The sequence below is a fragment of the Oryx dammah genome, unplaced genomic scaffold, assembly GCF_014754425.2.
Source record: "Oryx dammah isolate SB20612 unplaced genomic scaffold, SCBI_Odam_1.1 HiC_scaffold_2, whole genome shotgun sequence".
Classification (NCBI taxonomy): Eukaryota; Metazoa; Chordata; class Mammalia; order Artiodactyla; family Bovidae; genus Oryx; species Oryx dammah.
Window position 1 is genome coordinate 185948958 of NW_024070186.1, and position 26649 is coordinate 185975606.

The 26649-nt window shown below is 47.8% G+C and overlaps 1 protein-coding gene across 1 annotated transcript in view; it reads left to right on the top strand.

Moving 5' to 3' along the window:
• Window positions 1-18258, top strand: part of CALN1 (calneuron 1) — a 523339-nt gene extending 505081 nt beyond the window's left edge. The window contains exon 6 of the mRNA XM_040260649.1: window positions 10715-18258. Coding sequence (XP_040116583.1) covers window positions 10715-10842 — 128 coding nt within the window. The 3' untranslated portion in view covers window positions 10843-18258. The remainder of the gene's footprint in view (window positions 1-10714) is intronic.
• Window positions 18259-26649: the final 8391 nt, after the last annotated feature.

A 26649-nucleotide genomic window follows, 5' to 3' on the forward strand; every position in this document is an offset into this window, starting at 1 on the left:
TCTATTTATTTTCGATAAATTAGTATGATGGTTAAGAACTCCAGCTCTGAGCTCTGGACAGGGCTTTCTTGAAATCTTGCCTCACCACATACGGGTTGCATGAGCAAAGCACTTAAATAAATACTAAGAGCTGAATTTTTTTCATCTATGAAATGGGAATCATATCATGACCTACCTCATATGGTTGTTATGAGCACATAACGTGAGAATTTTTAAAATTAATTTAATTGGAGAACAATTCCTTTACAATATTGTGATGGTTTTTGCCATATACCAGCATGAATCAGCATAGGTAAACGTGTGTCCTCCCCATCGTGAAACCCCCTCCCACCTTCCTCCCCACCCTACACCTTAAGGTTGTCCCAGAGCATTGGCTTTGGGTGCCCTGCTTCATGCATTGAACTCACACTGGTCATCTATTTTACATATGGTAATGTATATGTTTCAGTGCTATCCTCCACATGAAAATATTTAGTACAATGCCTAACACATGGCTCAGTGATAAAGAATCTGCCTGCAGTGTAGGAGACACAGGAGATGAGAGTTCAGTCACTGGGTCAGGAAGATCCCCTCGAGAAGGAAATGGCAACCCACTCTGGTATTCTTGTCTGAAAAATCCCATGGACAGAAGAGACTGGCGGGCTACAGTCCAAAGAGTCACAAGCAGACACAACTGAACATGAACACTATTTTAAAAAACAAACAAACAAAAAAGCACTCAAGACAAACAACAACAACAAAAAACCTGGCCAATCCCTGGCCCCAGTTCTCTTCTTCTTTGTATTTTTCAACCTGGAGACATTGCAGGGTATGCAATGCTGGAATGCCACATCTTTGAAAAATGGCCCAGGGACCAAATTTTCAGGGTTTGAACCATATCCTCTTAATATGTAAAGTCAAGTCCTTGCCCAACATTAGAGTTCCCATGAATATTGGTCAAGACTCTTTTGTTTATAAGTAACAAAAATTCAACCCAGACCCCGTCAAACTAAAAGACACTGGCTCAAATAATAGGGGAAGTCAAAGGGATGAGCTTTGGTTGACTTGGACCCAAAGAGCTCAAGCAACATTCTCTCCCTCCCCTCGTCTTGCTCACTCTCTCTCTCTCTCTTTGTTCTATCTTCTCTCTTGGCATCATTCTTGGGCAGGCTGTCTCTTCCCAAGGTCAACAGAATTCTCTCTGTTAAGATTCAGTTCCATTCCGAAAAGGGACTCCAATCAAATCTGCGTGGCCTGTGTGCCTACCTCTGGACTAAGCCAAGAGCTCAGGGTACTCTCCTAGCCAATCTGGTTTGTTATGGGGCAAAGGTGAGGCCCTGGATTGAGAATTCCACCAGGTGCAAAGGCACAGATCCCTAAACCAAAAGATGGATTTTGCTACATGAGGGGGAAGGACGACTGGAAAGGCCACAGTAACACCTGGCCACACCACGCCAAGGATCCTTGGAGGACCCACAAAGCCAGACACAGCTGTCTGACCTCTAGAAACCCAAGAAGATTTTGTAGAGGAGAAGAGACCAGCTCATACCCACACAATTACAGGTGGCCTGTCCTCCTCCTACGAAAGCATCATAAAATGCACAATCCTGTTTCCATAGAGGCCACATCCTCCACCTCTAACTTCAGGTCTTAAATGTGGGTGCCTGGCCATTTCTGTTATCACTGACGTATAGAAAAATTTCTTTCATGAGCTCTTAATTAGTTTCACTCTAGGCTATGGAACTATCCAATTTCATACAATCATAAAGTGTCAGACTTGGAAGGATCACAGACCTCTAATAGCTCCCAGACCTGCTAGGTCTGGTTTATGAGTGAGAATCACCTGAGCTGGGTTTTATATTGTTTTACCGTTTCCTTGGGCCCCAAATTCCCTGCCAGGACTATCACTTACATAGGTCTATGTTGAGGCAATTAGTCAGAATTGTTATGATCCTGATTTGCGTTACTTGGGAGCCTGTGTCTCTGAAAATTGAAGCCAGAAAGATTTTGAACCCATTCTATCTAGGATCACCCAGCTGATCAGTGGCAAAATTAATGTAGACTCCTGTCTCTGGGAAAAAATTCAAGAGCTACTGCCTGGCATTTGCTCAGTGGAGCTGTGTGAATCTCTGTTAAAATAAGAAGGGGAAGGAATAGTCTATCACTAGACCTTTACACACCCAGGTCCTGTCACAGCAGCCAGGAGTCTGCTGAAGTGCACAGATTCACTAATGACCTTTCAAGAAAACAGGAAACCTTGCTTCTATATCCTCCTGTGTCAACCTTCCCCAATGCACATTTCATCCCCATGTATTTTCTGGACTCCTACTGTGACATCTATGTTCTGTGTACTATGTACTATGTAGAAAGAGATCAAAATCTACCTGGGGGACTTCGCTGGTGATCCAGTGGTTAAGAACCTACTCTCCAGTGCCAGGGGCCGAGATTCAATCCCACACTAAGTCCAGGAGCTACGATCCCACATGCCGCAGGCTGACTAAGCCCACAGGCCACAACCGCTGAAGCCCACGTGTCTAGAGCCCATGCTCTGCAGCAAGAGAAGCCCCTACATGCTGCAATCAAGACCCAACACAGCCAAAAAGTTACACACACACACTCAGGAGAAAGACATAGAAAAGATCACCAATAGCGTGATGTATTCTTGCCATTTTCAGTGTTCAAAAAGATCCAAGAAGGAATAGGTTCCTTGAGAAGTTAAACACAGAGTTACCATATGACCCAGCAATTTGGCTCCTAAATTTGTACCCAAAAGAACTGAAAACACATCCACACAAACACTTGTATCAGTACATGAACGTTCATAGCAGCATTATTTAAAATAGCCAAAAAAATAGAAACAACCCAAATGTCTGATAAGCAGAATGTGGCACATCCATTCAGTGGAGTACTGAGTTCAGTTCAGTCACTCAGTCGTGTCTGACACTTTGCGACCCCATGAATCGCAGCACGCCAGGCCTCCCTGTCCATCACCAACTCCCGGAGTTCACTCAGACTCATGTCCATCGAGTCCGTGATGCCATCCAGCCATCTCATCCTCTGTCATCCCCTTCTCCTCCTGCCCCCAATCGCTCCCAGCATCAGAGTCTTTTCCAATGAGTCAACTCTTCACATGAGGTGGCCCAAAGTACTGGAGTTTCAGCTTTAGCATCATTCCTTCCAAAGAACTCCCAGGGCTGATCTCCTCCAGAATGGACTGGTTGGATCTCCTTGCAGTCCAAGGGACTCTCAAGAGTCTTCTCCAACACCACAGTTCAAAAGCATCAATTCTTCGGCACTCAGCCTTCTTCACAGTCCAACTCTCACATCCATACATGACCACAGGAAAAACCATAGCCTTGACTAGATGGACCTTAGTCAGCAAAGTAATGTCTCTGCTTTTGAATATACCGTCTAGGTTGGTCATAACTTTCCTTCCAAGAAGTTAGCATCTTTTAATTTCATGGCTGCAGTCACCATCTGCAGTGATTTTGGAGCCCCCCAAAAATAAAGTCTGACACTGTTTCCACTGTTTCCCCATCTATTTCCCATGAAGTGATGGGACCGGATACCATGATCTTCGTTTTCTGAATGTTGAGCTTTAAGCCAACTTTTTCATTCTCCTCTTTCACTTTCAACAAAAGGCTTTTTAGTTCCTCTTCACTTTCTGCCATAAGGGTGGTGTCATCTGCATATCTGAGGTTATTGATATTTCTCCCAGCAATCTTGATTCCAGCTTGTGTTTCTTCCAGTCCAGCGTTTCTCATGATGTACTCTGCATATAAGTTAAATAAGCAGGGTGACAATATACAGCCTTGATGCACTCCTTTTCCTATTTGGAACCAGTCTGTTGTTCCCTGTCCAGTTCTAACTTTTGCTTCCTGACCTGCATACAGATTTCTCAAGAGGCAAGTCAGGTGGTCTGGTATTCCCATCTCTTTCAGAATTTTCCACAGTTTATTGTGATCCACACAGTCAAAGGCTTTGGCATAGTCAATGAAGCAGAAATAGATGTTTTTCTGGAACTCCCTTGCTTTTTCCATGATCCAGCAGATGTTGGCAATTTGATCTCTGGTTCCTCTGCCTTTTCTAAAACCAGATTGAACATCAGGAAGTTCATGGTTCATGTACTGTTGAAGCCTGGATTGGAGAATTTTGAGCATTACTTTACTAGTGTGTAAGATGAGTGCAATTGTGCGGTAGTTTGAGCATTCTTTGGCACTGCCTTTCTTTGGGATTGGAATGAAAACTGACCTTTTTCAGTCCTGTGGCCACTGCTGAGTTTTCCAAATTTGCTGGCATATTGAGTGCAGCACTTTTCACAGTATCATCTTTCAGGATTTGAAATAGCTCAACTGGAATTCCATCACCTCCACTAGCTTTGTTTGTAGTGATGCTTTCTAAGGCCCACTTGACCTCACATTCCAGGATGTCTGGCTCTAGATGCATGATCACACCATGGTGATTATCCGGGTTGTGAAGATCTTTTTTGTACAGTTCTTCTGTGTATTTTCAGCCACAAAAAGGAATGACGTACTCATCAGTGCTATAGCATGGATGTACCTGGAAAGGATACTAAATGACAGAAGCCAGACACAAAAGGTCACATAGTGTATGGTTCGGTGTATATGAAGTGCCCAGAAGAGGCAAATCCATAGAAACAGAAAGTGGATCAGCGATTGCCAGGGGATAGGGAGGCTAGGGGATGAGGAGTGACTTCTAATGTGTTTGGTGTTTCTTTTTAAAGTGATGAGAACATTCTAGAATTAGGTGGTGGTGGGAATGGACTAGGGCTTCCCTGCTGGCTCAGACGGTAAAGCGTCTGTCTGCAATGCAGGAGACCTGGGTTCGATCCCTGGGTTGGGAAGAAGATCCCCTGGAGAAGGAAATGGCAGCCCACTCCAGTATTCTTGCCTGGAAAATCCCATGGACCGTGGAGCCTGGTAGGTTACCGTCCATGGGGTCGCAAAGAGTCGGACACGACTGAGCAACTTAAATACCACTGGATTGTACACTCTAAAAGGGCGAATTTTATGCCACGGATTCTACCTCAATTAAAAGTAAGTAAATAGTAAGAGCTGGTACAAAGAAGAACACTCCTGCCTGTCGTGTCCAACTCTTTGCAACCCCATGGACTGTAGCCCGCCAGCCTCCTCTGTCCACGGAATTTTCCGGGCAAGGATACTGGAGTGGGTCCCATTTCCTTCTCCAGAGGATCTTCCTGACACAAGGATCAAACCTGCATCTCCTGTGTCTCCTGCACTGGTAGTCTCTTAACTCAGAGACAAAGAGCTCCATTATTTAAAAATATTTAAATATGAGGCACTTTGAGAGCAGGATAGATGTTCAGTAGAAGCCTCATGGAAAAGTTAAGTTGGGGTTAGGCCTGGAAGAAATGAGAGGGAAGGTAGGTAAGCACCATTAGCAGAGACAAAAGTATGAACAGTGCTGCAGAGTCTTCGGTAGAAAAGAGACCTGCTAGGCTGAGACAGAGGTTACTGGGGGAGGGAAGGAGCCATGGTCTCAGAACAGAAGGAGACAGGAGGTGATCTGTGGTTCTACCTGCCGAGTTCAAGAGCTGGACAGAACTGCTTCCCCCAGCTAGGCAGGGGTGGGGGAGCTTTGCAGGGAGATTGCAGGGTGTGGTGACGCATAGCCAGCATGGCTCCAAGAGGGTGAGTCTGGCTGCAGTGCAGGATGAATCATTGAGGGAACAGACCAAGGCAAAGTTCTGGGAGCATCTGGTGTAGGCTCAGCCCAGAACTCCTGCAGGAAACAGGAGGAAAACCAGCACCTCTTTTCTCTGATCCTCAGAGGATACAGGGAGGAAATGGTGCATTTCTCTGGCAAGTTACAGTTGCACCTAGCTTTTACATTTTTATGAGCTGGTTCATCTCAGAACTAATTCTTGACATTAGCAGAACAGTTATCATTGGCTCCTTTTACAGAGAGAGAAACTGAGGCTCAAAGAAGTTCAGCATCTTGCCCAGGGTTCTTCCTCAGTGCAGTGAGGAGAAGTCATGTCTCCAGCTTCCAGTGCATCCTGGGCTGACCTGTCATCTTGTTGCGGAAACCAAGCATAGGCATAGAGAATAAATAAATACACCAAAGTATAGTGCAAGGCAAATATGTGATAGCCAAAGACAGGCATTCAGTTATCAACAAGCATAGTAATTAGTGCCGGGTTAAACTGCTGACCACACCAAGTGTTTGAAGTATATTTCCTTTTAATTGAAGTTTAAAAATGGAGACAAATGAAAGCAACATGTAGTTAACATCCTCTTTTGGGGAAGACTAAAGCATTTTCTTTGTATCTTTCTATGGCTGTACTTTTCTATTGCTAAACAACTGATCAAGAGTTTGTAGAGAACTTTGGACCCTACATGTTAGAATCAGACCTGGGTCCAAATCCCACCGTTTTCATTTGTCAAATGATCTTGGACTCTACTCCTCCGAACTTCAGAGCCCTCACCTACTGAATGAGAATGACGTACCCAACTCATTAAGGACTATCGCTATCAATTCTTCCAGGATGTCTATAAAGCACCTAATGTGTACCTTACCCACTGATGTGGGTGTTCACTAACTAAAGAGTTTTTTCAAGGTTTACAAAGGGGAATTAGAACTCACTGGGCACAGACAACATCCCAGTACCTTCCTATGTTCTTAATCCTCACCACAAGGTAGGTCTTATTAACCCCCATTTTACAGATGAGGAAACCGAGGCCCAGGGAACTTGGCTTGCCCAAGGTTACACAGCTACTGTGTGGGATAATATAATCGTGATTCAGATTTGGGTCTGGCTCCAGAAGTCATGACTTTTTCACTCTGCCTCACCCTTTCCCTGCGAGTGACTTCCCTGATGGTCCAGTGCTTAAGAATCAAGAATCTGCCTTGCAGTGCAGGGGACACAGGTTTGGTCCCTGGTCAGGGAACTAAGATCTCAGAAGTGGTGGAGCCACGAAGCCCACATGCCACAACTGCTGAGCCCGCATGCCACAACTGCTGAGGCCGGACGCCACAACTGGAGAGTCCATGTGCCTCAAGGAAAGATTCTATGGGACGCAATGAAGAGCCTGTGTACTGCAACTAAGACCTGACCCAGCTAAATAAATGCATGTTTTTAAAGAAAGTAGAGCAATTATATTTAAAAAAAAATACTGGATGTGAAAGGTGTCTCTTTCTTGACCAGAGTCTGAAAATCAGACTCCAATGATGAGGGGGTTTGGAGCGACCAAGGCGTGAGCTGGAGGCTTCCCTCTGCTTACAGGGCTCAGGTCTGGATCCAGACTCACGGCCTCATGAATCAACTATTAGGTCCCCAGGCCTCCCCTCCTTTCCTATCTCTCCCCTCCCATGCCTTGAAGGATTTTTAGATCAAAGGTGCAGCCGCTCTCCTGGGGGATAATCCTATTGCCTGTAACCTTGTTTTCTGGGTGTCCTTCACAAAGAAGGGCTTCGGCAAAAAATCCCTCCCTCAGCCCAGTCACACAGTTTTTCTTTCCCTTAAGCCTTTGCCAGCCCTCAGGACAGGAAGGTAGAAGTCTGCCTTCAGCAGCATTTCTGGGCTGAGGAGCAGCTCAGAATAAATTAGCTAGTCCTCAGAAAGTGTGAGATGCGCCACTTCCACATCCTCATCTTATTTTCTGCTTGGGTCCCTTCTTCCCAAACGCTACCTCCCTTTTCCTTCCTGACGGCTGCTATCTTTTCCTGAGGGCAGGCACATCTCCGCACCAAGGAAATTTTCTTCCTCCAGGTAAGAACTTATAAGATTCTAAGACCCAGGCATGATGAGCAAGTGGTAGAGAAGAGAACCAAAAATACTTTCAATCACCTGAGGGAAGCAGAGGCCCAGTGGGCCCAGAAGGATTAAAGATAACAAGAGAAGGCCTGATAAAACAGAAATAACCAACAGGTCTTGGGTTGACAGAAGCCGTGCTGGGGGCGCTGGGTCTCTGTGGAGTGCGGCTTGCTAGAGGAACTTTCTGGTGGATGTCATTTTTAGAGGCCCCTCGACGCCTTGTCTCAGGGGAAGCTAGAAACATCACATGCTACCTCCTTCTTCTCTGCTATTTCTAGGGCTTTAGATGAGCCACTGAGTGTCAAGGAGGAGAGGAACTTGAACTTTTTTGTAGGTTTTTTTTTTAAAAGGTATGTGGACCCTACTTTGACCATTTTCTTTTTGCTTCTTTCTAGCAGAGAGTAATTTTAAGGGAAATTATATTTCTTTTCTCCACTTAATTTGGCCTAAAGAAAAACCAAGGTACAGTAGAATGTCTAGCAGAATGACCGCTTTGCAAAATGAAAGATAATCTGAAAATGTTCTTCTGTCCTGGTCTTGGGTTCCCACAATACCCCCCATCCCCATATCCCTAATGCTCGTATGTGCGTGCGCGTGCGGACACACACGCACACGCACATACACAAACATGTGCAGTCCTCCTGTCCCCAGCAACTCAAACTCTATCAGGATTTTGGGCCCCACCGAGACCTCCTGAGTCAAAATCTCTGAGTGGGGGAGGGCCCAGAGATTCCCTAGTCACCTGGTGCACGTTTACTAAATTGCCTCAGTGTGACCCCACGGACTGTCACCTGCCAGGCTCCTCTGTCCATGGGATTCTCCAGGCGAGAATACCGCAGTGGGTAGCCATGCCCTCCCATGTTCAACCCAGGGATCGAACCCCAGTCTCATGTCTCCTGCATTGGCAGGTGGGTTCTTTACCGCTAGAGCCTGGAGAGCTTATTAAAAACACACATTCCTGGTCTCCAGCCCCAGAGACTGGATCCAGTCATCCTATGGAGGGGCTGGAGAACTGGCATTGATATCAAATTCCCAGATGGTGCTGATGCTGCTAATCCAGTGAGTAGCCCTGAGGCAGGCAGCCTTTCCACCAGCCTCCCAGGAAGGGATTTCTGCCTCAAGGTAGGTAGGAAACTGTATAAATGTCACGCAGGACCAGGAATGGACAGGGAAGGAGGTGGAGATGAAAAGAGGCAAAAGGAGGAGAAGAAATTCTGTCATGGGAAACAATGCCTGGAGGAGAGACCTGTCCCTCTTTCTTTCAAAGCTTTTCCTTTCTTGGGACTTCCCTGGCAGTCCAGTGGTTGAGACTCTATGCTTCCAATGCAGGGGGTATGAGTTTTATCCCTAGTCAAGAAACTAGGATCCCATGTGCTGAGCAGCCAAGAAAAAAGAAAGCTTTTCCTTTCTTGTTATTTCCATTTCCCTATTTCTGGCCCATATTCGTAACCCATATTTGTTAATGCTTCCTGATCAAGACCAACTAACGGTTTCTTGTGGGTCTTATAAAAATGGTGACTCAAGACCTCGCCCAACAAAAGATTAAGAGAGTGCCACCCCAGGATCCAAGGTTAGACCCTTGGGGTCGCAGAATCTGGGGGCAGGGACACCCTGCCTCCAAAAAGTCTGAGAGGAGTTTGTGCCTCCCTGCTGCGTGCTGTCCACAGCGCTCATGGTCCCCATGTCTCAGATCAGGCACCAGGGTCACCTGGGTAAACATGGAAGATCGCTGGCCCAACTCTCATGCATGCATGCTAAGTCGCTTCAGTCGTATCCGACTCTTTGCGACCCTATAGACTGTAGCCTGCCAGGCTCCTTGGTCCATGAGATTCTCCAGGCAGGAATACTGGAGTGGGCTGCCATTTCCTCCTCCAGGGGATCTTCCCGCCCCAGGGATCAAACCAAGTCCCTTATGTCTCCTGCATTGGCAGATGGGTTCTTTTACTACTAGCGCCACCTGGCAAGAAGCCACTCCCAGAGTCGCCCATTCAGGAGATCTGCGGGATGCAGGGTGGCCTGAGAATCTGCACTTGAATAAGCTCCTGATGATGCCATGCTGCTCACCCAGGAACCCTGCTCTCAGACACTGATGTGCCTATTCGCCATAATGCATAAGTCAGAGTCATTTCAACCACCAGCCACCCTAGGGAAGAAGGCAACGGCACCCCACTCCAGCACTCTTGCCTGGAGAATCCCGTGGACGGAGGAGCATGGTGGGCTGCAGTCCATGGGGTCACTAAGAGTTGGACACGACTGAGCGACTTCACTTTCACTTTTCACTTTCATGCATTAGAGAAGGAAATGGCAACCCACTCCAGTGTTCTTGCCTGGAGAATCCCAGGGACCGGGGAGCCTGGTGGGCTGCCATCTCTGGGGTCGCACAGAGTCAGACACGACTGAAGCAACTTAGCAGCAGCAGCCACCCTAGGAACAATCCTAGGGAAGGTAAGTGGCTTCCAGCCCCGCAGGAGTCTGCAGCGAAGCACTGGAACCTGGTTCTGTCTGTACCACCTGCCTCAGACATGGGAGGCTGGCACTCTGCAAAAAACGGGCACGGGGGCCCTGAATGATGCTTTCAGTGAGACTCACTCTAAAAGGTTGCCTATTTCCTCGCTCTGAAATCACCGTAGCTCCATTATCACATCTAGAAGCCGGTACCTCCCTCTGAACATCACATCTGTCATGATTTTTGTTCTAGAAGTTTTGCCACCTCCTACCACCTGCCAGGACACGCGATGCCCAGTGTCCTCCCAGAGCTGACCTGGAGATGCTTTGTTGGAAGTGACAGTCTTCATGCTGGGGGCTGGTCCCTGGGCTTGTTGAGGAAGTGGTGCCCGGTCCCCAACCCCTTCTCACTGTGTCATTTCTCTCTCCCCTCCCGACCCTCTCTCCCCGCCTCCTGACCCTCTGCTCCCCTGCCTCCTCTCCTCCCCGCAGTGCATTCCCAGAAGCAGAACAGACAGACCTGTGTCCGGAAGAGCCTCATCTGCGCCTTCGCCATGGCCTTCATCATAAGCGTCATGCTGATCGCGGCCAACCAGATCCTCCGGAGCGGCATGGAGTAGCCGCCTCCCCAGCAGCTGCGCTCCCGGCTCCGCGCATGTGCTTGCCCCGCGGGCAGACTCGTCCTCCACACAAGCGGATGCGGACGGTGCAGACGCTGCACCGTCCGGCGCAGAACCCAAGGTTGCAGTGCAACCCCGTGTCGTGGCAAACCCACTCCATCCCCTTGGCAGGTACACAAAAGGGCTGTCTTCAATGCTTTAATGGTCTTGTTTCCAAATGCAATAAATAGCCAGGAGTTCCGGACGACCGCTTCAAGCGCCGGTAGGACCTCGAAAAGAGAAACTTCACGTTCATCTCGGGATTCCCACGGCCATCCAGGTTGGTGGTGTGAGGGAGCAAGAGAGAGGCTGACCACGCAGTCACCACCGCGCCCCTTTCGTTCTTCCCAGGGGTCAACTGGAGACTCCCCCCACCTCCACTCCGACCCCAGGGCGACCCTCAAGTCCCAAGAGGCTGACTTCTGGGTTGCCGCAGAAGTGGGCGTCCCCATCCCACCCTGGCTTCCTTCCTCCACCAGTGGAGCCCCCGCCCCGCCCAGACGTGAGGGGAAAGCCATTGAAGGGGTGCAGCGCCCGGCGGTCTGCAGGCTGCACCCCTCCGCCTCCGGTCTACTGCCTTTTCTACGGGACTCTTGTTGGCAGAGTTGGGGAGCTCTCGGTTTCCGTCGGCACTTGGCTTTCTGTTCCTAGAGCACATCGCGCACCAGCATTTTGGAATCTGCAGAGAGCCTTTCTCCCAGCTTTGCCGCCTGTGCTGCCATTTAGACAACAGAGAAGCATAGCCGTGGGCATCTCTATAACCTAGACACATAGACAGACGTATCTATCGGGCTTCTTCAGGTGTGACATCCATCCATCGTCCCTCATCGCTTTACCGCTGATAGAAGCCTGTCCTCCGACACACATCCCTGCCTCTTGGGGTGGGTCGTTTGGGGACGGGGAAGGGCCGCGGCTGGTGGTGAAGGAGGTGTTTGTTGCAAGTCATGCCCCAGCTGTCCAAAGTGATGGAGTCTGAACACATCACCATGTGTAAGACACCTCTGTAAGTCAAGGTCCTTGTGCCACTCACCTTTCTCTCACCTTCAGATTTGCTTTGTTAGTCTGTCTTTCCCAGATAGAGAGAGAAACACCATCCCAAAGGGAAAGATGGAAGGATCCAACCATTGTATTTTATGTAACATGGTCCCACAGTTGGATTCTGCAACTGACTCATTTTCATGAGAAAACGAAAAGATGTTAATAAGCTCAGCCGACTCCACAAGTAAAACACTTCTGTTGGGGAAGGGAAGCGAAGCCGACCCCATCTCAAGTCTCTGATTTCTGGACTTTTCCTAGTTGCCATATCCACCACCGTCACTCACCCAAGCTCGAGTAGTCTGATTAGCCAGTAATCTTTCGTAGCAGTACTTCCCTTTGTACGTTTCCAAGCTCAGGTCTTGATTTCTGTGGTCGGATTGTCTTGCTCCTCTTTCTTTCTGTTGCATCCTAGAGCTACAAGCTTTTCCTCCCTCCCTTTTCCCTTTTCATTCAGTATGGAGGTGCCAGACTCCTCTTTTGCTGCACCAAGTGGTTTTGGGAGTGTGGTGTGTGTTTTGGAATCCCTCCTCAAGCCACCCGTCCCTTTCTGCCCTCTCCCTCCAGTCTTCTCAGACTTGGAGCATCCAAGCTGTCAGCTTGGGGTCTTCTTCCAGATTACCCTTGCAAGCGCTTCAGACAACAGCCCAGGAGTAGCTCTCAAAATTTCCCCACTGCAAATATCCATGATGAGCACAAGTAGAAATAGGGTTTGAGCCATAGCATGGAGGGAGGAGCAGGAATCAGCTCCCTGGAGCCTGGCAGGTTGTGAGTGAGTCCCTCTGTGAAAAATGCCTGGGGTCCCCCACATCCAGGCCAAGTAGGGCAGCGGCCTACCCATCCCTCTTGCCCGCCCAGCCCTGCCGACACTGTGTGTCTCTGCCTCTCCTCTCTCCCCTCTTGCCTGACTCACCTCCGTCCCTCAGGACTAGACTTCAGAACAAGAACAGGTGCAAATGCCAAATATGAATGCACAGGACAGGTTCACCATTAGTTTCCACCCTAAGCAGTTTGCTCCTTCTCTCTCTCTTTTAACTGGACTTAAGTAAAAGGGACTCCATGAATGACTCAGCCATGTCCTCCTGGGGAGAGGGGTATGAGAGACACCAGGTAGACTGGATCACCCCAGGGATGATTCTTAAAGGACCCTGCACTATGAGAGGGCGGTGCTGCAGGTGATGTTGGACTTCAGGGCAAAAAAAAAAAAAAAAACTACTTCTATAAAGTACAAGTTCTTCTGCCTCCTCCTGGGGGGAAGGGACCTTGAAGGATATGAGGGTTAAACCTTAGAGAAATTAGAAGAGAAATTAGCCACTGTGTAAGCAAGGGAATCTAGAAAGACACTGGCAGCCTGTTTCCCAACAAGTCCTCAGCATCCTCTCCCTAAAGAGGACCCTTTCCATCTCTCCTAGTGACCAGGAAGTAAGTTCATCCTACCCAGGAGAAAATCTAGGAGAAGGTCCTAGAGAGGATGACTTCTAAGGATGCTGCTAAGGAGAGAGGGCAAGAAAGAAGCCATAGTCTTCTCTCTGATGGGCTTGAAGTTAACCTCCTACCATGGTAACCGCACACACTGTGCCAGGACCTGAGTGTGTGGGAACAGCCCAGAGGCAGTGGCAACCCGCAGGCTCTGGGTGCTAAGGGCTTGCACCCTGGCAGCTTTGCGTGGATGGTCTGTCAACGGTACTGGGTATAAGATGTTGGCTTCCCACTGACCCACTCCAAGTCCTGTCCACAATGCTACTTCGAGCCAGTCAACACCTTCCACACTGTGGGAGTTCCTGGGTGCCTGGACGAAGACTCTAGGAGTCCCGGCCCTCCAGTGTGCCATGTGGCCCCTGGCTGGAGGAGACTCTGCAGAAACTGAGAGAGAGTAACCCAACTCTTACTCTGTCCAGCCAGGCAGTAGACTTAGGAGTCTCCTATGGGGTGGCTGAGTGACTGGCAAACCAAGCTTGGCTCATTCTTGCCCCCTATACCACCTCTTCCGACCACACGAGTTAGATGATTCAGGAGTCATTTGCTTGAGAGACAAAGGGTGCAGACCCTGATCCCCAAAGAAGCTGTCTCCCATCACTCCCAGAGCCCCCAGACAGGACCCAGCCCGGGAACTATTAACCATGGCTTCTGGCATATGCCTGGGTCCCACATGACCACCAATCTGTAAAAAAAAAAAAAAAAAAAAAAGGTGTTGCCATGGCAACCCTTGCATTCCACCCTGAGTGTGCCAAGGCACACAAAAATAGGGAACATTTCCTTAAAGAACAAACACTTGGGCTCAGCCTGCTTGCATCCTGACTCCCTGAATCCATAGCCTGCCGGTGGGAGAAATTAGCCTGAAAGAAGCTCTGCCTTTTTCTCTTCTTTTTGGACGTGTCTTTCTATTTGCTCAGGAGAACAGGAGCCAGGTGGTACCTTCCCCACCTCCCAGAGCCCAGAGCAAAGACCCCCTGAATCTGGGCAAAAAGGCAGGAATGCCATCTGGAAAACAAAAAATAGTTTAAGCCCATCTTTAAAAGCATCTGTTTGCCGGTTGAGAAGCTTTCCCACAAGCCAGAAACGTGAACTAAAGTGAACTGAGGTTTACATGTGGTCCTTGGCCAGTCCAGTGGTTTCAGAAGTTTCTAGGTGTTTGATTTGCCAAGAAAAAGATTTGTACAACATGTCTTCTGTCTTGAAACCTGCTTCCTGTCTCAGTTTGCACCTGACAAACGGTCTCCTGTCTGCTGTTAAGCCAGAAGAACCTAGTGAGAGATCACACGCTTATTTTAACAATCATGTCCCCATCCCAACGTCCCATCCGCAGAATCACAAAGTGATGTATCGAAGAGCTGGGAGAGAGAAATTTATCCTTTATCCCAAATGCCTCCTCTCAGCTTAAATCCAGACTCAGGTCATAAATCAAAGATAGCTTTGCTCTTAACCAATAGCTAGCAGCCTGGGACAGTATGAGGGCATGACCAGGAAAGTAGGGTGTGACCACCAAGCTCCTCGGCATGGCTGGCGTGGCCTGCGTGGCCACATGCCTTGGAGCCCTGTGCTGCTGTGCTTTTGTGCTCTATCCCCATGGAAGCTACTGAGTTCTGCTCCTCAAACCATACTGGGTCATTTTACTGCACTGACTATTTGTCCAAAAGCCTGTAGTGATCGTGTTATTCATTCCATTCCACTAAGATACACAGAAGGTCTGGAACCCAACTGCAAAAAGAAGGGGCCCCCTTTTCTATAATACCATGATGATAGAGATGGACTTAGGCTTCTAAACTTGGGCAATATACTGGTTGTGTTGCCAGGAGGACTGTGGAGCCATCTTCCCTGGAGATCATTTATCTGAAATGAGCTCAGATTTCCCCTTGGCCTCTTCTGCAGTCACACCAGGGCGAAGAGTTCATAACCTAAAGATCTGGCTCTAGCCATCCTCCACCACCACCTCAACTCCCCCAGAAGGGGAAAAATATCCATCAGGAACAGAAAAGAAACATTATTCCACAGCTAAGGTTTTCAATTTGGATTATTTAAAGCAATGGAGAAATAGAGCAGGGTTCAGGCTGCCTCCTATGGACACTGTCTCCGTGACAATTTAAATGTCAGAACTGTTCAGCTTCACTTCTTCCTTCCTTTGACTGAGTCACTCAGGGGACGGTCCTCCGTTATGTGGCCTTGTCATAGACACTTGGTTTGGAGGGAAAAGGTCAGGCATGCAGACCAGCCAAGCACTTCTCTTAGTGTCCTATGCTCTATGCTAAATCCATGGGCATTGAAATAGCCATGGTTTCTAGTGAATATTGGTTTAGGACCCTCTTTATAAGGTCTCAAGAGACCAGATAACAAGACTCAAAAAGCCTTGGAAGCAAAATTAATTTGATTCAGTTGGCTTGAAATATAGTCACAAAGAATCAGGTTCTGCCTGTCCCCCAAAAATAGTCCTCTGAAGCTGGGAAAAACTTGCCAAGTATCCTGCCTTCCTGCCCCTGCCTCGGGTAGCTTATCCATTGAGCACATCCTCCCACCCCCACTCTGTGCCCCCCAGACTGGGCATAGCTCTCATCTGCCTCTTCTCCTTGAGAAAGCTGGCTTGGCGTTCAAACCCATGCTTCTCACACTGTTACACGTTATTGTCCAGGTGAAATGGAGGTAGAGGCTGGAATTTTCCAGGGGAGTAGAGCAGCAGGATAATTAGGAAGGAATATTCCAGGGAATGCAAACTTCAAGTATGATGTTGCTTCATCCCTGTACCTGGGAGAGAAAAAGGTTTTAAAAGGTGGCTGTGGCTGATCTCTGAGCATTTCCCATATACATCTGGTCTACCCTGGGAGCCTAGATGGGCTTGAGTGCCATAGGGCTGCTGCCCACCCACCTGAACCCAACCACATGCACTGGGAACTTCAAGAGGGGGCTGGTAGCTCACCTTTCCTTGGGGGATGCTGATTTGCCACACCCCAAAATGCCTTTCGCAGAGTGCTCTGTCTGGGCTCAGACCTGTTGAACTGAGGCTAGGAGAGAAGACATTAGCATTGGATATGTAAGCAACTCTGTCAGCCAGAAAGATCACAGGAGGCAGGACCCCTAGGTGCCTCTGCCACCCACCGGTCAGATAATTCTGAGCGATTTCCCCTCCCAGCCTCAGTCTTCTCATCTCTAAAGCAAGAGGAAAGGTCAACCTGATGACTCAGAAGAGCCCTCCTCTTGTGACTATCTGAAACAAATCAAAGTGAATGCCCACACTTGATAGGGTCCCTATGTCCCCTATGAATTGTATTAAGAACTTTTTTTTAAATACAAATCCCCAGAGGCCATTGTAATAAAGTATCTCTTTTGGTGTCCTTTGTCTGTAGATGAAACAGTGCAAATAGACCTCTGTCCAGTGTGTCTTGTAGGCAGGAGGTTTTGTTTGTTCTCTGAGGACTTGCCGGTTCAAGGGAGCATCCAAGAAGGGCTTTGTTTCCTGTCTGAGCCGGTGTCAAAAGGAAGGGCATGGGGTCACCGCACCACAGGTCACGTGGGTCAGAATTCCTGACCAAGGAGGGTAAAACAAAGCCAGATTCCGGGAGAAGATGCCGTTTCCCCATCTGAAAAAAGCCTGACTAGAAGTTACTGAATATAAAGAGCACAACTTCTGATCATTACTTTCTTTCTTTACTCATTTCTCTGACCCTTGGAACAGCAGTTCCCGTACGTGTGATAGTGGCTTGTAATTATTCGTACCACTGCAGAAGGAAGAGAGTCACAATCTCTGGGGGTTGTTAGGAATTCGATTAACTGTCTGGGGAGACAGGCACCAGCAACAGTCCTTAGATGGCTGATGAGTGATGCTGAGCACAGGGGCCTGCTTTAGAAGTGATCCATCCATGATAAAGGGCAGAGAGAGGGCGGCTGCAGGGTCCACACAAGTCTCCAGCCCTCTGCCCATGACAACCTAAAATCCTATGTCTCTCTCCTGTTTTTTTCTTTTTATTTTCCTGAAGTAAATGGAGGTCCCAGTCATTGTTTTTCTAGTGAGCCCCAACTGCTCTTTCCTGCAAAGTCCTAGATTGGCCAGGGAAGGGTCCTCTCAGCTCCTGGTGGAAATTGACACAAGTCACCATCGGCTCTCTCCAAGGAAAATCAAAGAATGCTCTTTCTTTCTAATCTAGGAGTCAGGCTTTGGGGGTCTTTGAATGGCTTCTTAGTGGGGTTTGATTTTCTTTACCAATTGTAAGTCTAGGAAGAAGCTGTTTGTCCAAGGACTCACCAAAAATAATGCCCCAAAGGAAAATCAGCCCCAGAATCTGGCTGGGGAATGGGTTGGCAAGCTGTCATCTGCTGGGGATGGGGGTTGTTGTGATCCTAGGGGTCCTTAGAATTGAGACGTGAGTTTTTTTCCAAAGCACAGTGGTAAATGGCGGGATGCAAATCAGAGCACAGATAAGGATTATTACAAGCAGAATGACCAGAGCTTGGCAGATCTCCTATTCAGAATGGGCCACTAAGACTGCAATCCTGGGTCACAATCTTCCCATTTACCTCATTCATATTCCATCCCTTTTATTTTTCCATTCAGTATTCATTGATGATTTCTGCTATTAAATAATGAGAGAGTCAGCAGATTAGTCAGAAGAAAATCTTTATATAAAATGTAAATATTAATATAAATTAACTTGGCATGCAACTTACTGATCTCATGAAGTACATATTATTATTATGTTATCTTAGTGTATAAAGGAAACCTGACTGCCATATTTACCAGATGTTTTCTCTAACCAAACTTGTCTGTAAATATATAATCTGTATAAAAAAGAGTCTAATTTACCATTATTTATGCAATAGAAAAAAATAAAAGTTTTTTTTTTTTTCTTTTGATGAGAGATTCAGCTTGTTATCTGGGGGTGCGATTTGCAAAAGGGTCGCGAAATTCATTCCCATGACCCTGAAGGGCAACCAGATCTGTCTGATGACCGGCCAGCAACATCACCCCCTTCCAAGAAGCAAGAAGCCTGCGAGAAAGCTGCCGGGGGTCTGGTCTTTGGCAGGACTTCGGAGGGGAAATGATTGACAGCAGGGGCAATAGCCGACTATGGAGCATATGGTGAGAAATAGGAACCAGCTTCCGGCTAGGGAGCAGACAGTCTAATTAAGAAAACTTTGCAGACACCCAAGCTAATGGTGTCAGCCTCTGGGATTCCATTTGCCAAACCTTTCCCAATATTAGTATTCAGGCACTGCTTAGCTTTTGCTTAAACATTTGGAATTTTTAATGTTAGTTAAGCTTCTTGGGCATAGGAAAAAGAAACCACACATTCCCTTGTAATATATATAAGGAAATGCGCTGTGCTGTGCTTAGTCTGTCAGTGATGTCCCACGCTTTGCGACCCCAGGGACTGTAGCGCCCCAGGCTCCTCTGTCCATGGGATTTTCCAGGTAAGAATACTGGAGTGGGTTGCCATTTTCTACTCCAGGAGATCTTCCTAAATGTCTTAACTCAAAAATTTTGAGTTTCCAATGAGTAGAATCTCCCAGTGTCTCAGGGTCCTCTCTTCTGAGTCCTGCATCTTATATACCTTCTCAGGGGAAACTTAATGAGGTAAAATCACTAAGCTTTCCTTTTTGTTTAAAAATTCTAAATATAGAGTGTTCTACAAAAAGCACATGTTGCCCCCTCCCCCGCCCCCGCCTTCTGTTAAAGGGGGCCTCTGGCAAATTCCAGTGAAATAATAACTTGGTTTTTATCATCTCTGATCTGGGTTTTAAGAATTAGTTTTTATTATAAGGGAATAGTTAGTGATGAATATTCATTCTCCTGGGTACTTACCCCACCAGGGGGTGTCATGCAGGACAAAAGACCCACCAGAGGGCTGAGAACAGAACTCCAGTCTGACCCGTGACCATGGAGATCATGAAGCCTGAAGGCTCAGAGATAATATCCAGGACAAAACAAAGCTATCCCTTAGAAGGTAAAGTATCTTTGAATTCATTGGGATTTTTCCATACTTCTGGTGATAAGTGAATGCCTTTGTCTTTTTCCTTTTTTTAAGGTAAGTGAATTTCAAAGGCTTTTCTTTCAAACAAAGGTATGTCTGCAGCCCTGTGCACAATTAGAAAGCCATGCCCCGGGACTTCCCTGGTGGTTCAGTAGCTGGGACTTCATCTTCCAATGCAGGGGGTGCAGGTTCAATCCACAGTCAGGGAGCTAGGATCCTGCATGCCTTGTGGCCAAAAAAACCCAAGACATAAAAAAGCACAAACAATGTTGTAACAAATTCAATAAAGACTTTAAAAATGGTCCATGTCGAAAGTCTTAAAAAAAAAAAAAATTAGAAAGCCGTGCCGATCACTTCTCCTGCCAGTTCTGGAAAGTCTACCTGTGGCAGGTTGCCTGGCCTTAAACGACAAAGGATGGCTGGCCGCCCTGATGGAGGAACCGAGGCCCTGTCTCCAGGGTGCTCTCACTCACCCCCCTGGTTTGACTTCAACCCAGTACACCTATGCTTCACTCACTGGTGATGGTCCAAGAGAGGACGTGGCTGTTCTCCAGCGCACTGGCTAATCGTCCCCAGGTCCTGGGGCATCCGCTGTATGTGGGGCCACGCTGCAGCCCCCCAAGCACAGGCCAGTGTGTAGCCGGAAGACTCTTCTGACTTGGGATGTCTCCAGCCCTATAGCAGTGCTCAGAGGCGGCAAGGCCCCACTCTCAACTTCTGAATTTCCTAGAATGAGGAAGTAAAGGCACCATTGATGCTACAGGGCTGTGCCAAGGTGACAGGCTGGTAGACGCTTTGGGGCTTGGTGCCCCACTCTGGCTCTCATAACCTTTGTCCCCCCCTTTTTTTTCCTATGCTGTCAAGATAATTTGAAGTTAACTGAGCTTTAAACACGGCAGTGGTTCCCAACCCTGGTTGCACATAGGAATTGCCTGGGGAAAAAAATCCAAAGTCTTGGCACCAGCCCCAGATGCCATGATTCCATCGCTCTGGGATGCAGCCTGGGCTCAGGGATGCTCACTCTCCAGGTGACTGTCTTCAGGGTGAAGCAGCAGGGCAGCAGGTTCCTACCCTTTCTGAGTTGGGTCATTTCCAGAGAAACAGGTCAGTCCTCTTAGCACTGTGCTGTGCTCACTCAGTCATGTCCAACTCTCTGCGACCCCGTGGACTGTAGCTCCTCTGTGAGTGAGATTTCCCAAGCAAATTGGAGCGGGCTGCCATTTTCTCTTCCAGGGGATCTCCTGAGCCAGGGATGGAACCACCTGTCTTGTGTCTCCTGCATTGGGAGGCAGATTCTGTGCTACTAGTGCCACCTGTCGGCACAACGGCCTTCAAGGTGTGGTCCCTGTTGTGCCCGAAGTCCGAGTCCCCAAAACTGAGAGAATAAGACTTCCACAGCAATGCAAAAGCATAAAGGGGTTTATTGCTAACTCGAGTTAGGGCCCAGGTCTCATCCAGCACAGTGGAATCCGACAAGAGCCCCGAGCTCTGAATCACATCTACTTTTATACAGACGGTTCTTTGTTCCTGTAACAGCATAGCTGATTGGTTAAACCGTATGCGCCCGGGACTATTAAACCTCGTATCCTTATCTGGATTGGCTCGAGTCTGGCGCGGGTGGGGGGGCTACGGGGATTTTTTTCTGATTGGTTGAGCTACACTGCCTGCGGGAGTTCCCACTGCCTCAGCTTTCCTAGAGACTAAACCTCAGGCCTAGCCTGCCCCTTAGAGCCTGTCCTGGCTTCAGTTTGGTCCTAACAGTCCCTCCACTAGAACCTGGGAACTTGTTAGAAAGGCAAATTCTCAGGCTACATGGAACATTTCCTGCCCTGTCAGTGAACAAGGGGCTTTCCTGGTAGCTCAGCTGGTAAAGAATCTGCCTGCAATGCAGGAGACACCAGTTCAATTCCTGGATCGGGAAGAGCTGCTACCCACTCCAGTATTCTTGGACTTCCCCTGTGGCTCAGCTGGTAAAGAATCCACCTGCAATGCGGGAGACCTGGGTTTGATCCCTGGGTTGGGAAGATCCCCTGGAAAAGGGAACAGCTACCCACTCCAGTGTTCTGGCCTGGAGAATTCCATGGACTGTATAGTCCGTGGGTTCGCAAAGAGTTGGACACGACTGATAGATAGACTTTCACTTTCACTTTTTTATCAGTGAACAAGGATGTCACAGTCATCAGCAACTGTGACCCTCCAGTGTGAGCCAGTAAGCCCTTAGACACTTGGGAAGGAAAAAACACCTGCCATCAACAGCCATCAGACTGCAGCCACCCCCTACTGTGAGCCCTAAGGGAACTCAGGACACTAGCCCCAGACAGCTTATCAAAAGAATGATTTCAATGAGCCCAAACTCTTGCATCTTCCCATACATATAAAAGTCCTAAATTCCTTAATTTGGACTATCTGAGTTTCTTTAATTAACAATCATCTTTTGATGTTCAGACTATCTGCCCTTTGTCACAAAAATTCTGTATAACCTGGCTCCTCCCCTAGCCCCCTCCAAGCAGTTCTTTCAGGGTTACTTGAGATGCTGTCTCCCATGCTTGAAGTCCTAAAAATTCCCACTGAGTAAACACAACTACGGCTTCCCTGGTTGCTCAGTGGTAAAGAATCTGCCTGCCAATGCAGGAGACGCAAATTCGATCCTTGGTTTGGGAAGATCCCCTGGAGAAGAAAATGGTGACTGACTCCAATATGCTTGCCTGGGAAATCCTATGGACAGAGGAGCCCGGCGGGCTACAGTCCATGGGGCTGCAATAGAGTCGGGCATGACTTAGCGACTAAACAACAACAACTCAATTTTAGGTTGTGAATATTTTTCCAGGTCTACACACCCCAGACTATGGAATCTGAGATTCTGGGGGTGAAACAGACAACAAGCCCTCCAGGTGATTTGGAGGGTGATGCTTCCTCAACAGTGCCACCTCCTTCTTAGGGACACTGTTTTTCACAATGATGGACAGCGGAATCAATATATAATTATGATTATGATCAGATTCACTGGATGCTTTATAAATGTGGAAATGCCGGGGCCTCTCACTGCACATCTATGGGATCAGAACCTCAGGAGAAAGGGTTGGGGGTAGGGGTCATTCAGGAACCCTCCAGGTATATTTGGAAGGGACGTTTGAGCTTGAGTCTGCTCAGCAACTAGACACAGCAAGCCAGGATCAGGAGCCAGTTCTTTGGTGGGGGTTGATGTTCAGTCACTCAGTTGTGTCCGACTCTTTGCAACCCCATGGGCTGTGGCACGCCAGGCTTTCCTGTCCTTCACAATCTCCTGGAGTTTGCTCAAACTCATGTCCATTGGATCGGTGATGCCGTCCAACGCCCTTGTGTTCTTCGGTGGCCCCACAGTCATGCTCCCAGCACTGGGTCTCAGGAGGAACTCCCTGGGCGTGGTCCCCAGGTCATCACCTGCAGTGTAGCCCACATCCCCTCAGGACAGCAACGGAGACCCATGTGGATGGACTGCAGAGACCTCTGCTCTGTTGGCTTGTAAACTGAGGCTCTCAGCACCTTTCTGATGTCAAAGCCACGGCTGCCAGGCTTGTCGCTAAGAGGCCAGGGGTGGGGGTGGAGCATGCAGGATGAGTGACGCCCTCCCACTTTCCCCTAAGGTTCACCGGGATGAGAGCAGAATAGAACTGAGCACAAAGAAGGAGTGAATTGTCTAGGGTGAGAATTACATCTCTCTAAAGCTGTTATAAAAAGTGAGCGAGCACACGTGCAGCTCTGAAAGAGGAAGAGAAGCCAGAGATGGAAGGTTGGGGATGGCGCAGAGCCTCCTATGGGCCTGGCAGCCTCGGGTCACCACCGGGGACAGCTGGCATGGGCCTCCCTATTGCCTCAGGCAGAAAGTCCTGCATCTTAGAAGCAATGCAGCCGGGCACGAGCACCCCATCCTTCAGCCTCGGCCCTCCCCTGGCCCATCAGAAGGAAGAGGACCCAGCCTGAGGCTCGTGTGTTTGAGTCTCTCTGGTCCAGGAACCACGTGGACTGCTTTTTCCTTGGTCTGTGTCACTCCAGGGCTAGCCCTCCATTCTCTGCCAGCCATTTCCTCTAAGGATGACGTGTCCAGTCTGGAAAGAGAGTGTGGGAGTTAAGAGGCCCTGGAGGTGTCTGCAGTGCCACCCAAAGGGAGGAGATGGGGTTGTGTGTACAGGGCAGGGATAGGCTATGCGGAGACTCCAGTTTATCTGTGACCCTGGAAGGACAATGACTTCAGTCATGTCACTAACATACGGTTCTTGAGCCACAGGACAGGTTGTTTTGCTCATCTTTGCATTCGCAGCACCTGGCATTGCACTGATCACATAGTGGGTGCTCAACAAATCTTTGCTAGAGGAATAAACACAGCAGATTAGCTCACCGTGTTCAGATCCTCAGACTCGCCAGTGGCTCAGTGATCCCAGGCTCTCTTTCTCTCGGCCACGTTCCTGTCTCCTGTTCTCTCACGCCCCTGGTTCCCATGCCTCTGTCAAAATCAGGTATGCCCTGTCTTTACAGGGCTGATTTGCTTTTAGTTTCTGCAGTCAATCCAGGAATTCTTTATCCTCTTTGAAGAACCAAGGTCAGGGACTTTCCTGGTGGTCCAGTGGTTAGGAATCCACCTTGCAATGCAGGGGACCCGGGTTCAGTCCCTGGTAGAGGAATTAAGATCTCACATGCCTCAGAGAAACTAAGCCTGGGTGCCGCAGCTACTAAGCCTGCAAGCCCTGCAGCCTGTGCATCAGCTGGAGAGAAGCCCGCAGGCTACAACTAAAGAAACCCACATAGTGCAGCACAGATGCTGCACGCCACACCTGGACTCCATGCCACCAAATAAAGAAACAAATATTTTTCAAAAGGAACCAAGTTCAGCCCCTTCAGTTTCTTCTTAAGGGCGCTCCCAACTGGCCTTTGGCGCCACAGAGCTGGACTCCCCTCCCGCAGGAAGACAAGCCCATCACCTTTCCTGAAAGCCACAGCCTCAGTCCCCTTGGTTTGGTTTGATGCTGGGACCTTAAGGTCGTCAAGCCTCAAACACACCACCCTCCTGGGCTGGGATGAATGTGGTCCTGCTGATTGCTCTATACAACTCTCTCTCATCTCTGGGGTCAGAATCACACCTTCAGCTGCCAGTCCTACTGTGGGGCACCAGCTTTCACTATCTGCCTGATGCTCCTTTAAGAAACTAGCAAATGTCTACCAAGTAGATAGGATTCAAAGAGAAACATACACAAAGCACCAGAAGTTTTTAGCCTAGCAGAAAAGACAGACTGCAATTATAGCCCAGGGTCAGAAGGCCTAGGGAAGAATTCACTGCAGAAGATCACAGTGATACAAAGGAGGGAGCGTTGCTCATTTTAAAACTTAAAAAAATCTAATGATGCAATATCTCAAACACACAAAATAACAGACAATAGTACATTCATCACCCACATGTAACAGCCGTGAATGTTTTCACTGCGACATTGTTTCTCTTGGAAGAACTAAAACCTTAGAGATAAGGCTAATGTTGTGGCCCAGTTCTATCATTTCTCCTTCCCCTCCTTCATTTGATGTGACCACCTTCCTGAAATTGATCATTCCTATCTGTATTTTTCTGTAGAGGGATTTTTGGAGGGGTAGGACAAAGGAACCTGGAATGTTGGGTCCATGAATCAAGGCAAATTGGAAGTGGTCAAACAGATGGCAAGAGTGAACATTGACATTTTAGGAATCAGAGAACTAAAATGGACTGGAATGGGTGAATTTAACTCGGATGACCATTATATCTACTACTGTGGGCAAGAATCCCGTAGAAGAAATGGAGTAGTCATAATAGTCAACAAAAGAGTCTGAAATGCCGTACTTGGATGCAATCTCAGGCAAACTATTCAGTATCACAGTAATCCAAGTCTATGCCCCAACCAGTAATGCTAAAGAAGTTGAACAGTTCTATGAAGACCTACAAGACCTTCCAGAACTAACACCTCAAAAGATGTCCTTTTCATTATAGGGGACTGGAATGAAAAAGTAGGAAGTCAAGAAATACCTGGAGTAACAGGCAAATTTGGCCTTGGAATGTGGAATGAAGCCCAGCAAAGACTAATAGAGTTTTGCCAAGAAAATGCACTGGTCATAGCAAACACCCTCTTCCAACAACACAAGAGAAGACTCTACACATGGACATCACCAGATGGTCAACACCAAAATCAGACTGATTATATTCTTTGCAGCCAAAGATGGAGAAGCTCTATACGGTCAGCAAAAACAAGACCAGGAGCTGACTGTGGCTCAGATCATGAACTCCTTATTGCCAAATTCAGATTTAAATTGAAGAAAGTAGGGAAACCCGCTAGACCATTCAGGTATGACCTCAATCAAATCCCTTATGATTATACAGTGGAAGTGAGAAATAGATTTAAGGGACTAGATCTGATAGAGTGCCTGATGAACTATGGAATGAGGTTCGTGACATTGTACAGGAGACAGGGATCAAGACCATCCCCATGGAAAAGAAATGCAAAAAAGCAAAATGGCTGTCTGGAGAGGCCTTAAATAGCTGTGAAAAGAAGAGAAGCGAAAAGCAAAAGAGAAAAGGAAAGATATAAGCATCTGAATGCAGAGTTCCAAAGAATAGCAAGAAGAGATAAGAAAGCCTTCTTCAGCGATCAATGCAAAGAAATAGAGGAAAACAACAGAATGGGAAAGACTACAGATCTCTTCAAGAAGATTAGAGATACCAAGGGAACATTTCATGCAAAGATGGGCTTGATAAAGGACAGAATTGGTATGGACCTAACAGAAGCAGAAGATATTAAGAAGAGGTGGCAAAAATACACAGAAGAACTGTACAAAAAAGATCTTCATGACCTGGATAATTACGATGGTGTGATCACTCATCTAGAGCCAGACATCCTGGAATGTGAAGTCAAGTGGGCCTTGGAAAGCATCGCTACGAACAAAACTAGTGGAGGTGATGGAATTCCAGTTGAGCTATTTCAAATCCTGAAAGATGATGCTGTGAAAAGTGCTGCACTCAATATGCCAGCAAATTTGGAAAACTCAGCAGTGGCCACAGGACTGGAAAAGGTCAGTTTTCATTCCAATCCCAAAGAAAGGCAATGCCAAAGAATGCTCAAACTACCGCACAATTGCACTCATCTCACATGCTAGTAAAGTAATGCTCAAAATTCTCCAAGCCAGGCTTCAGCAATACGTGAACCGTGAACTCCCTGATGTTCAATCTGGTTTTAGAAAAGGCAGAAGAACCAGAGATCAAATTGCCAACATCTGCTGGATCATG